Below are 13475 nucleotides of genomic sequence, written 5' to 3' on the forward strand. Positions count from 1 at the left end.
TCACGGGGAATCGCTATGATGCATGGATAAGCACCCTTGTATTCATACCCTACAAACTATTGTAATAATCTTTGTAAAAAAATATGCCTTGTGAGGTATCATTTGAAAACTAATAAATTACTGATCATTAATATTCTTGTGATATATATGTACGCAATGCATATTAAGAGTCATGAATATATGCTGGAATTATAACTAAAGTGTGTGTGAACCAGGTATGTCAGGGTGAATTGTTAATCAGGTCCATCCTAAACAAAGGAATTTGCATTTACCTCAATTTACATACATGCAGTAAACAAACTGTGACCGTTGGTGCCTTGGAGGGGCCAGTGAGATTGCTCAATCAGGGTTAAGTGCAAAGAACGGGACAGACGATCCCCCAAACTGGTGGTTATTCCAATAAGGAGATTCACCAAGCCAGCAACAAAACAGCTTCTACAATACCTTACTGGTTACCCAGAAGCCAAAACCACAGCTCCCTTAAAGTTTCCTGGGCTTCTACCCAGACAGCCAAATCAAATATGATGAGGATTACTGAAAATCTTGTTAATCAGATATAAAGTTCTACCAATCCCAAGGGATCAGACACATTACCCACCACATCAATGAATATTTCAGATCTTGTCCTAATACACGCTTACAGCCAATGCTTATTAACTAAACTAAGATGTATAAAAAAAAAGAAAAACGAGAAAGAGTATTGGTTAAAAGGTCATTACACATACAGATATGAATAAAGTTCTTAGGTCAGTTTCACGGTAGAGGGTGCGAGCTGCCGAGTTGCAAAAAGTTATTGCCAGAATCACTTCATCAGGTTATAGTCCAAATAGGTAGTCCATATATAGAGTTTGTTCAAATTCATCCATGAGAATTAGCAGGATACTCCAGCTAATTTTTGATATTATATTTTAAAGTGTGTGGCCAAAGGAAGTTCCCGCCCAGACAAGGAATGGAGGCAGACATTTACCTGTCTCCTGTAAATTAAGCATAATAGAATCAAAACAACAGAAGCCCAATTTGCATAGGAATCAGAATGGGGAAGAGAATAGCATGAGGTCAGCTTCTTAGTGGACACAGCAAGCAGAGCACACAGAAGAGCTTCCTGTCTCTTGGCCATTGAGCTTTGGGAGATATAAGCAAGGGCAAAAAATCATTTTTGGGTATCCATTGCTCGACAGACACCAGGGAACAGAGCTCTTGCAAGTCCTTCAAACAAGGGGGGGTTGAAGTCTCTGAAACTGAATAGAGGTGAGAAGCCTGTTTAAGCAAAGATCTTTTACCTAAGATGACAATGGAAGCCAGTGCCATGTACCTTTTTGGAAGCTCCTGACTGAAGGAAAGTTAGCCATGGCTGGGAAGAAGCATGACTGGTGATGGAAACCATCTTGAACAAAGGCTGTATCTTGCTAGATTAATTTTTAGACTCTTAGATGTGTGTTTTCACTTTTATTTGCTTGTAACCCTTTCTAACCTTATTCTTTTTACTTAGCATCACTTAACCTATGTCCTATTATTAATAAATTTGTTTTATTTTACTATAAACCAACTTACTGCGGTGTTTAAAGGGAAGGATGTATTAACCCCAGTTGAGTCAATAAGCTGTGATGTGTGTTGTGTCTTTAGAGGAACAAGTGAACCATATTATTTCTCTGAACTGTCCAGGGCTGGACACTGTAGAGCACATGGTTTTGGGAAAATTCAGGACAGGGAGTGGGCTAGGGTCACCCTACAAGTAGTAACCAAGGCTAGTGGAAGCCAGAGTGGGGCTGTAGATGGGCTGCTGGGGTGAGAACTGCAGAACCAGGGCTGTCTAGCGCGCGCGCACACACACACACACACACACACACACACACACACACACACACACACACACACACACACACACACACACACACACACACACACACACACACACACACACACACACACACACACACACACACACACACACACACACACACTGACCTGCTTGCTGGTAGGCTGGTGGGAACAGCCCAGGTTGGGAGCTGTAACAGCAAAGCATTGCAAGGCACCCAAGGTTCCATGGCAGGCATGACACAGCCCCGCACTGGTCTGGATTTCATCCCAGAATGTGATGGCATATGAACTGGGTAAAGTTTGGCAAGATGGCACTTAGTGCAGGCAGGCTTCAGGACAGAAACTAGACAGTCTCTGGACCATTCTAATCTCACTGTGAAACATTTTTACATTATTGTAAATATGACACTCTTGGTCATTGCCAAATCTGGACAAATCAGATCCAATCATGCTCTAAAACAGCTGCTATGCACTGTTTAATTGTGTGGTTCAATGTATCTTGCATTGCTGGGTAAACATTATTATTCCCCATATTAATGATTATCATTACTACTACTATTGCTTTTGTTTTGTTACAGAAGGGTAATATGAAGCAGACAGAAGTTAAGTGATTTGCCCAAGATCACAAAGCAAGAGAGCGACAGGTGATAATGGATCGCGGCCCACATTTTTGAAGGTATGTAAGCATTACTGTGCTCAGTATTGTAAAACCTAACTGATTCAGGAGCAAAAGTCTCATTTTCAAAAGGGATTTAGGCACTTAGTAGCCTAAAACACTTAAATACATTTTAAAATTTGGGCCCTCTTGTCTCCTGCCTCCTACTGCCCAGCGCTGTACGCAGTGCTGTTGTGGCTGTGTTGGTCCCAGGATATTAGAGAGACAAGACGGGTGAGGCAGTATGTTTTGTTGGAACAACTTCTGTTTCTCTCACCAACAGAAGTTGGTCCAATAAAAGATATTACCTCATCCACCTGGTTTCCTATCTCTTTACTCAAACAACCCTTCTAATTGTAGTTAGCACCCAGTGTGAACAGGGATTTTTTTAAAGTAATCTCTTTAGTGGAAAGTATGCTATAGTCTACTCCATGAGCATGTCTACAGAATAGTTTAACAAGTTAGTTTTTATTTCCCACTACTCTGTTAGTCTTTAAGGTGCCACCAGACTCCTTGTTGTTACTCTGACCTTGTCCTTCCCCATCCATGAATCTCTGCATTAGCTTCCACTCTCTTCTGCATCAAACTTCAAGCTTCTCCTCAACTCTGCCCTTGTATACAACTCTAACTTGCCTCATTTTCTCCTACATCTACTCCTGATTTCAATTTAAGTTTTCCTCTTCTCCAACCTATGTGTTATCTTAGCCCCTTCCAACTCCACAACATCTTCCATGCTGTCCTAATGCTTGCAATGAACCCCCTACTGGTATATGCTAAAAACTTCTTCAATCTCCTTCATGAAGCATCCAAGCTCTAATGGCCAATCCCCACTATTGTCTTGTACATTTGGTTTCCCTTTTGCTCTTAGACAGTACGTTTTTCAGAGCAGGGGCTGGTTCACTGTTTGGCCCCCACCTAATACTGCACGGTGCCATGTACACTTAGAGTATTATATAAACGTTTAATAACCACTCCTTGATGTGCAGATTACAGACTATGTTATAACAGCGTTCTTCTGGAATCATGCTTGAAAAGCATTTCAAACACAGATACTGTTACTTAGGGTTTTTAGAACCCCCAACAGGGGTAACTTAACTATTTCACTCCAGGCGCTGTCAGGAATAAATCAATGGGAGCACAGCAATTCCATCTGATAAAAGATTTATGAAAGTAAGTGTGCTCTATCTAAAACTGCAGTTTATTAGATTTAAGCACACACAGACATAAGCAATAGGTTTAGAACATCCCAGATATTTACCTAACATCTGGAACCAGATTGCTGGCACTTAAAATTTAAAAGGTTGTAGAGCAGTTTTTAAACTAAGGGCTGGGGGAAAGCCAACAGGTGCGGAGGAGCACGTGGTTCGGACAGAGACATCCCTTAGGGGAGGATCTACTAATGGAGACTCTGTGTCCTAGTAAGAAGGAGAGTATGGAAAATGATAAAATACAGGTAGGATCAGATGAGAAACAGTCAAATGAAAAAAAGTCTCATTCAATTACATCATGTAATGGGAGACAGCTAAAAGGTGACAAATTTTTAAAGTGCTTATATACCAATGCTAGAAGTCTAAATAATAAGATGGGTGAACTAAAGTGCCTCGTATTAAATGAGGATATTGATATAATAGGCATCCCAGAAATTTGGTGGAACGAGGATAACCAATGGGACACAGTAATACAGGATACAAAACATATCAGGAGGACAGAACAGGTCGTGCTGATGGGGGAGTGGCACTATCTGTGAAAGAAAGCATAGAATCAAATGAAGTAAAAATCTTAAATGAACTAAACTGTACCCTAGAATCTCTATGGATAGTAATTCCATGCTTGAATAATAAGAATATAGCAGTAGGAATATATTACCAACTAGATGACCAGGATGCTGATAGTGACTGTGAAATGCTCAGGGAGATTAGAGAGGCTATGAAAATAAAAAACTCAATAATAATGGGGGATTTCAACTATCCCCATATTGATTGGGTACATGTCACCTCAGGATGGGATGCAGAGATAAAGTTTCTTGACATTTTAAACGAGTGCTTCTTGGAGCAGCTAGTCCTGGAACCCACAAGACGATAGACAATTCTTGATTTAGTCCTAAGTGGAGCACAGGATCAGGTCTAAGAGGTGCCTATAGCTGGACCGCTTGGTAAGAGTGACCATAATATAATTAACTTTAACATCCTTGTGGCGGGAAAAACACCCCCAGTGGCCGAACATTGTAGCATTTAATTTCAGAAAGGGGAACTACACAAAAATGAGGAGGTTAGTTAAACAGAAATTAAAAGCTACAGCACCAAAAGAAAAATCCCTGCAAGCTGCATGGAAACTTTTTAAAGACACCATAATAGAGGCTCCACTTAAATGTATACCCTCTTGTGGACTGGTAACTGGTTAAAAGATAGGAAACAAAGGGTAGGAATAAATGGTCAGTTTTCAGAATGGAGAGAGTGGTGTCCCCCAAGGGTCTGTACTGGGTCCAGTCCTATTTAACAAATTCATAAATGATCTGGAAAAAGAGATAAACAGTGATGTGGCAAAATTTGCAGATGATACAAAACTACTCAAGATAGTTAAGTCCCAGGCAGACTGTGAAGAGCTACAAAAGGATCTCTCAAAACTGGGTGACTGGGCAACAAAATGGCAGGTGAAATTCAATGTTGATAAATGCAAAGTAATGCACACTGGAAAACATAATCCCAACTATACATATAAAATGATGGGGTCTAGATTAGCTCTTACGACTCAAGAGAAAGATCTTGGAGTCATTGTGGATAGTTCTCTGAAAACATCCACTCAAATGTGCAGCGGCAGTCAAAAAAGCGAACAGAATGTTGGGAATCATTAAGAAAGGGATAGATAATAAGACAGAAAATATCATATTGCCTTTATAAAAATCCACAGTATGCCCACATCTTGAATACTGCATGCAGATGTGGTCTCCCCATCTCAAAAAAGATATATTGAAATTGGAAAAGGTTCAGAAAAGGGCAACAAAAATTATTAGGGGTATGGAATGGCTGCCATATGAAGAGAGGTTATTAAGACTGGGACTTTTCGGCTTGGCAGAGGTCTATAAAATCATAACTGGTGTGGAGAAAGTAAATAATGAAGTGTTATTTACTCCTTCTCATAACACAAGAACTAGGGGTCACCCAATGAAATTAATAGGCAGCAGGTTTAAAACAAGCTAAAGGAAGTACTTCTTCACACAACGCACTGTCAACCTGTGGAACTCCTTGCCAGAGGATGTTGTGAAGGCCAAGACTATAACAGGGTTCAAAAAAGAACTAAATAAATTCATGGAGGATAGGTCCATCAATGGCTATTAGCCAGGATGAGCAGGGATGGTGTCCCTAGCCTGTTTGCCAGAAGCTGGGAATGGGCAACAGGGTATGAGATCACTTGATGATTACCTATTCTGTTCATTCTCTCTGGGGCACCTGGCCTTGGCTACTGTCGGATTACAGGATACTGGGCTAGATGGACCTTTGGTCTGACCCAGTATGGCCGTTCTTATGTTCTTATGAACGGTATTGAGTAATTAACAGCAGGTTTGCACTGGCCAGTTGCTCACCCACCGTGGAGAAAAAGTGTCAGGAAATAGGTCTCTCAAAATGGCTTCAGAGGACTGCTGCAAAGTACACTTTATTAGCTAAATTTTTATAACTAACTTTTACAAAAGACATAGATCAGAATGACCCAACTGGATCATTATTTCTTCTAACTTTTAATAAGTTTTTAATATTAGAGGTGTTTAGACTCAAGGCTTTTATTTACTTTTAAAAAAAATTGATTAGCAAAAACTGCCAGCTACATTTTAACCTTGTTTTTAAAAGCCTATCTCCAAATTAACCCTTAACTATGCAGTGTTCTATTTCAATACTTTATAGTAGCTAAGTACACATAATATGGTTGCAATTAGCTTAATCACATTCTGGGGTATACACAACCCTCAAATCCAGGGCAACAATGAAACCGAGAATGTGGACATGGCCAAAACTCACTAGAATAATACATTTTCAAAGTAATGCTTAAGGCGTTCACAAAAAAGAGTAAAGAATGAACATGGTAACACAACTACAAGGAAACAACTGTGAAAGACCACTTTACACCATTACTCAAATGATAGCTCCTGGGCTATGTGGAACTAGCGGCCCTGGTGCACTTCCTTGAGGGGCAGTCAATTAGGGGAATGCCTAGAGATTTAGCTGTGTGGCTAAATCCCCATCCACTGCATTAAAATGTTTCCTGCAAGATACTTTATACCAAAGACTTAGTGATTCCCCACGGAGGCACATTTTTTCACTGTATTCTCTGGTGGCTGAGAATGCATAATGCTGGCATTGAAATGTGGTAATAATCAATCAGTCCCTGTGGCACAGAGATAAAAACACCAAGAAGAGCAAATGAACTGCAAACCATTATGGATAGCTCCATTTTGAAGAGGGGGAGAGAGGAGGTTATTTATTTCAGGCATTTGTATGATCCTGATCACAGTAACACTGTAGATGGCTTAGATGAATATCAACCCTCCCAGAAAAAGTTCTATCTAAGGGGAGCCAATGACACTTTAAGCACTAAGGATAGAGATGAAAAGGAGGCTGCCACTCAGCAAGTGAAGAAAGAGTTGGCACTTATGGAAGATCTAGTACAAAGAGACGTGTCTTATACTGGCTTATCAATGTGGCCAGACTGGGGCTTACGTGAATATCTAGCAATAGTGAATTCAAGAGGTGAGGGCCAGCTACTGAGAAGTCCTGGCCCCCTCAAACCTCATTTATAGGATGGTTAACTTAAATGTTCAGGACAAGCACAGATTGGGTGGCAGGTCAGAAAGGGAGACAGTGCCTGGACTAGCTGTGCCCTAGGCTAATTAGGGCTTTATAGATAATAACCAGCATCCTGGCAGGAATATGTGGTACAAGAATATTAAGTTCTTTCTGGCATGGCCTGCTCTTAATCAACTAGTGGAGAGAGCACTCAGTGTAAGTTCTGGGTGGCGTACCCTAGCCTAACGGAAACAAAGGCTTGGATAAGCCAACATTTTCAACAGAGAGAAAAGTCTTGTTGGGAAAGTAAGAACCTTCCTCCTTGTACTAAAGCTCTATTGCCAGAAGTTATCTTAGGAGCTTGTGCCATAATTGCTGCCCAGCTTCACCTTCCTGTAATACTTTGACCTTTCCCCGAGACCCACATCTTGAACCACAGGTTTATGAGATTTTTGAAAGAGGAAGAAGGGAGAACAAGATAAGTTATGTATATATTGTACATTCACTCAACAAATACAGTACTTAAACACAAAAACTGCCCTAACTAAAATCCACTTGCTGTCATACCTACTGCTAGTCTTGGCATGTGAAAGACTAATAATTAAGGCTATGTTTTAGTCATGGGTATTTTTTGTAAAAGTCATGGACAGGTTGCAGGCCGTAAACAAAAATTCACAGGCCTGTTACCTGTCCATGACTTTTACTAAAAATACCCGCCATGACTAAAACTTGGGCGTGTGTGTGTGCGGGCGGTCCGGGATCCCCACAGGTGCAGGGGCCGGGCCCAAATTCAATTAATAAGAGATGTAAATGGCACTAACCAGCTTAGCAGAGATAATACATATATTATTTCCTTTCACTCACAAGGCATCTTGTGTAGGAAGCAGCCTTCCCAAACCACATCCCCAAACCTCTTGCTCTGCTGTTTGAAGACTGAGATGCCATTTAATAATTTTGCAATATTTGCCAGCAGTCTCACTTGATAAGTAAACAGTTACACATTCCTCACCCAGGGACAAATGTTGCCGCCTCCTCCATGGATGCCAGGGTCATTCCATGCAGCAAAACTGATGTAGTTCTATTGTGCAAAGTATGGGGCATGAATTGGGTGGGCCATTGGACAGGGGATGTGAACCCATTGCATGTGGTGGAGTTCAGTCATATTTCCTCATGCAGACTTCTTATCTAATCTAATAAACTATGCAAGGTGGAAGTGGATCAATACCATTCATCACCTCATCTGACTCTCTGTGTATCACAGGCTATTAAGTTTCACCCAGTTATCTCTGTACTGAGCCCAATAATTTATTTGACTAAAGCATGCCTTCCAGAAGGGAATCCAGTCTTGATTCGAGGACATCAAGAGATGGAGAATCCACCATTCCCTTTGGATGTTTGTTCCTGTAGTTGATCACTCTCACTGTTAAAAATGTATGCCTAGTTTCTAATTTGAATTTGGTCTGGCTTCAGCTTCCAGCTACTGGTTCTTGATATGTCTTTCTCTGCTAGACTGAAGAGCCCTTTAGTACCTGGTTTGTTATCCTGGATACCTTTGCTAAATTCCAACCCAGGTAATTATGTTTTGTCTTGAAAAATTCTTACTGCAACTATGTATTTGCAATCGGTTAGTTAAAAGGAAAACTGATAACTCGAAATCTATTAAGTTAAAGAAAAGACAGAGAGAGAGGATGCTAAAAGTAATTTCAGGTTCTTCACATGCTCCTGAGTCCCTCTTCCTGCCATTTTTTTGGGGTTTTACAATCATATTTTCCAATTTAAAAATATTTTTCTCTTCTCTTCTGCTGTTGGAAAGACTCACACAAATAATAGGGGAAACTAAGTAAGGCCCCAATCCTGCAAATTTATGTATGTGCTTAATTTTAGGCTTTGACTTCAATGGGAGTATTCCTGTAAGTTAAATTAAGCACAGGCTTTAAGTTAAGTGCTATGCTGGATCCAGGCCTCAATGTAGGGACATAAAGTGATTGCCCACAAAGTACAAAATCTGAAAAGAAAAAAATACCCTAATCTCTTTCAGGTATAGTAATCTTCAGGGTAACATATAATTTAGTAAATAAACAATTTCAAACAGAATTGTGATTAAAAGTTGACTGTGACCCTTTACATTTGCAAACCACTTTAGGTCCTGGAGGATGAAAGATACTGTAGAAAAAAAATTATGATTAGAAAGAATTTTTTTTTTGGGGTGTTCAAAATGAATTATTTGATAGGGAACAATGTGCCAATTGGGAAAATAATTCCCCTCCTTCCTTTAATTTTTTAAGTGCCACTTTAGCACTTAAAAAAAAAAAACTCTAGACCTCTGTTTTAGCACAAGTTATATACTACACCTCTACCTTGATATAACACAACCCGATATAACATGAATTCGGATATAACGCGGTAAAGCAGCACTCCGGGGGGGCGGGGCTGCACACTCCGGCAGATCAAAGCAAGTTCGATATAACACGGTTTCACCTATAACGCAGTAAGATTTTTTGGCTCCCGAGGACAGTGTTATATCGGGGTAGAGGTGTACTTCGCATTTTTTACAGTTTGTTTAACAAGGCTCATGCATGGAACATTCACATTAGTACTAATTTCAGCTATGGAAAGGGCAATGATTTATTAGGCAAATGCGAGCAGCAAGGACTAGCTAGCTGTGTGAGAACACAAGGCAAAAGGGAACGTGTGTAAAGGCAGTTTGCTCCTTTGGCATGTCCCAAAGCACAAGATGGATGGAACCAATGATAGACCCGAGAGATTAACACTTCAGTATAGATTATACACACAAATGGTTGCCTCTACTGCAGTCCTTGAAATAACATCAATACCAACTATGCTCCTATGTGGGATAAACTGAACTTCGCACAACTATTAAGTTATAGTGAAAAAAAATGTCTTTACATGAAACTTGTCACTTTAAATCATGACTTGATGATATCTTAACTCACAAAATTCATATTGAGTCAGGATATAATGTTACAGTACATTGGAACTATCTTTGCCCTGTGAGCCAGGACTCAAAAGGCGGTAGGTAAGCTTTAAGCAGTAATCTCAGCATACCAAAAGAATTCAACACATATATTCCGATAAGAAGAAGAAGAAGAAGTCAACAGAAGGTTTTTATACATCAGACAGTCAAATTTCAAGAAGGACAGTTGTCTTCAACAGCAGCTGTGTAAATTAATGCTGTTAGTATAGCAAAATTGTAAAATAATGCCCTTCTCCTTTGAGTATTACATAATAATTATGCAACCTTTTTAGGGCCCTTGGCATTTTACTATTACTGTCCTTAATAAGAGGCACTATTATAACCCTCCAAGTAGTTCTATATATAAAATTCCAAGATGTTCTTAAGCAGCCATATTTTGGGTAGCCTAGGGAGTAGTGTAGGGAAAAGGTAGACTATAGGGTCCACAGAGGAGAAAGTTTACTGTACTCAAGGAGAGAGATGACAAAGGACTTGTCCAGTAATCTTTTCAGTAGGAATGGAGAGGAAACAATGGATTAAATAGTCAAACACTCTGATACAGCCTAATCCTGTGAGGTGATATACAACCCTGCTGGGGCACTGAGCTCCTTTAACTTGCACTATAGTGAGAATTTAGGATGCTCAGCACTTAGCAGGTTTGGGCCCATAGTAAAGTTTTTATAATTTATATACTTTTATATATTTGTATTTTGACATTAGAGATGGGCCCCGAACTGATATGAATCCACCTTAATTATGAGGAATTTCAAATCCTGATGCAATCCAAACAACATATATTGGTCCTCTCTCTATAATCAATCACACTGGAATGCAAGATCTGAATGCTGTGTTGTTTGGTAAAGTTTGGCTCTAGATCTGAACTCTGTGGCATGGGGCTCATCTGCAGTTTAGATTAAAAACCAAAAATTAAGAATATTTCAGTCACTTCTGCTAACAGGAATGAGCCTCACAAGAATTACCTGAACATGCGTTTAAGATTGTGTTATGCCATTTTCATTTGATTAACATTGACGTCCCCTACAAGAGTCAGTGCAATTATGGCCGTTTAAATATGGTCCTTCAACCATGTACTTAATTGTGGTTGGGAGAAAGTGTGGCTTATCCAAACACACGTACAGTTCCATTCTGAGCTTAGAGTTATACATCATGTTAAAAGGACAGGGACTGAAAATGTTATTTTCATTGCACTGTGGTTCTTTCACATTAATAAATCACACCAGAGTTAGAATGCATATAAGGGAGCGCACAAGACTAAAGGCTCCCAAAAGGCAAACAGAACTGTCATTAGTGGATTGTAAATTATGAATTTCAGGCTGGGATTTTCCATTCATACTCAGAGTATGAGGCTTTCTGCCCCCTAAACAGTACAAAACAAAGTTATTTGTAAAAAGTGCAATGCCCCAAATTTGTTTCCAGTCATCTTAATTTAATAACTTTACCATACTAGAGAAGGAAAAGTCTGTGTGCTTCTTTTAGAAAAGCAAAAAAAAGAGTACATATTATTATTCTGATATAGATAATTCATGATGGATGGGATAGTGTGATAGAACGGTTTTATTAGTAAGTCCAGTTACTATTAAGGATGTAAAAATCGGTTAAAAAAGTTAACTGGTTAAATGATTAAAATTATATCGTTTAATTAACCATTAACCGAGGTAGCTCCGGCATAGCGAGGTCTGGGCCTGCTTCGGATGGCAGGCCTGGTGCGGCTGTGTCCCACCGGCCGTCCTGGCGTGACTGGGGCTGGGGTCCTACTGGCGTGGCATGGCTGAGGTCTCTCTGGCCAGCTGCAGCCGGGGCATGGGTGCCTGCTGCCTGCGCGGGGCCGCCAGGGTTAACGGTTAAGGTTGGTTACCCGGTAAGCCTAATGCTTACTGGTTAACCTTTTACATCCCTAGTTTCTATCATTTGAATATTTAAGTAGGGTGAAATCAAGTACTTGAAACCCATGTGTCAGGAATTTCACCTGCAAATAACTGTAGGCAAAAAACTGTACCCCAAATTATTTGTGCCCTTTTATCCCTCTCCCCCCTCTCAATAACAAAACAAACCAAGTGCAGAAACAACGAGCAGATAATTTGTTGCATTGAATTTTATAAAACTCTACAATTACCTAAAAAACGTTTTCTATATATCAGTGTCATAATTTTAAGGTCTAATATCTTGGAAGGGACTGAGCCTGAAACAAACACCTTTTATCTGTGGAAAGGGATAACAGCTTTCCTCAGTGATAACAAACCCATTTCCAGCCTTGAAGACTTATGAGATACTGGACATTAAACCTGTTGCTAGCTCAGGCCTCCATCTTAGAGCAGTGTAATTGTGGGAAGAAATAAATTTGGGAGAAAGGAGGAAATATTTCTCTGTGATATATATATATTTTGATGGACAAAAGGGGAATGGCAGCTGTGTGAAAACTGCACACATGTTTGGAATATAAGTAGTAGTTATGGAGGCAGATAGATTAGTGGGTAGTGTCAGCTAGGCAGTCACATGGTGCTGCAATTTCTCACAAGGATCTCATCACATCATATGTAGCATAAATGCTGACATGCACATATTCTATCCAAGTCCAACGTAAGCTTTACTTTTATAGACTAGGCTAGCCACAGAAACTGTTAGCTTCATTTGTAGTGCTGTACTTGGCAACTGGAGATCAAAGCAGGGCTGTGTTTAGAAAGAAGCATTGCATGTTCAAAATCTTTTATCAAAAAACCCTAGTTTTACTGGACAGTAGTGAATTAAAGGCAAAGAGTTGGTTTAATTTTAATTATGGGCAGGCACACCTGACCAACAGCTAGGGTAGGCAAGACAAGGCTACAAGACCTGAGCAAGAAGCCTACAGTACCTCATATTCAGATTCCAATGTTATCTTATTCTTTCTGATTCTTTCTTCCAAAGCTGGATCCATCTGTAAGGCAAACGGAAAAGACATCCAAAATGTTTATTTATAAAATATACCCAAATTTGAAAGAAAAAGAAATTTCTCAATCTTCTTTTAAAAATAAACTAAATGCATTGCCCAGATACCATGGTGATGGGTGCAGTATATGAACCCGAATAGAACAAAGGTCAACAGATTCTAGCTCTTTCAGACTAGCCGGGGGGGGGAGGGGGGAGAGGGACTGCCCTCCCCCTCTCCTTCATTGTTCTCCAAGTACAATAAAGTAATCTTTATGTTACTTAATTTTGTATTACCTGAATTTTATTTTACTCTGCCCATAAATTTTCA

The 13475-nt window shown here is 39.9% G+C and overlaps 1 protein-coding gene across 9 annotated transcripts in view; it reads right to left on the reverse strand.

The window, feature by feature from the left end:
- LOC103306399 (cytochrome c oxidase assembly protein COX16 homolog, mitochondrial) overlaps window positions 1-13475 on the reverse strand; it is a 77195-nt gene that overhangs the window by 18764 nt on the left and 44956 nt on the right. For 8 of the 9 annotated variants that reach the window (XR_006174245.2, XR_006174246.2, XM_065592970.1 and 5 more), the window contains one exon: window positions 13092-13154. The exons of the other annotated variant lie outside the window; for it this stretch is intronic. Coding sequence is in view for 2 of the 8 variants with exons in the window: in XM_024109227.3 (XP_023964995.1) it covers window positions 13092-13154 (63 nt within the window). In the remaining 6 variants the exon portion in view is untranslated. The remainder of the gene's footprint in view (window positions 1-13091; window positions 13155-13475) is intronic. 9 annotated transcript variants of the gene reach the window in all.

The sequence above is a fragment of the Chrysemys picta genome, chromosome 4, assembly GCF_011386835.1.
Source record: "Chrysemys picta bellii isolate R12L10 chromosome 4, ASM1138683v2, whole genome shotgun sequence".
In the NCBI taxonomy this organism is placed as follows: Eukaryota; Metazoa; Chordata; order Testudines; family Emydidae; genus Chrysemys; species Chrysemys picta.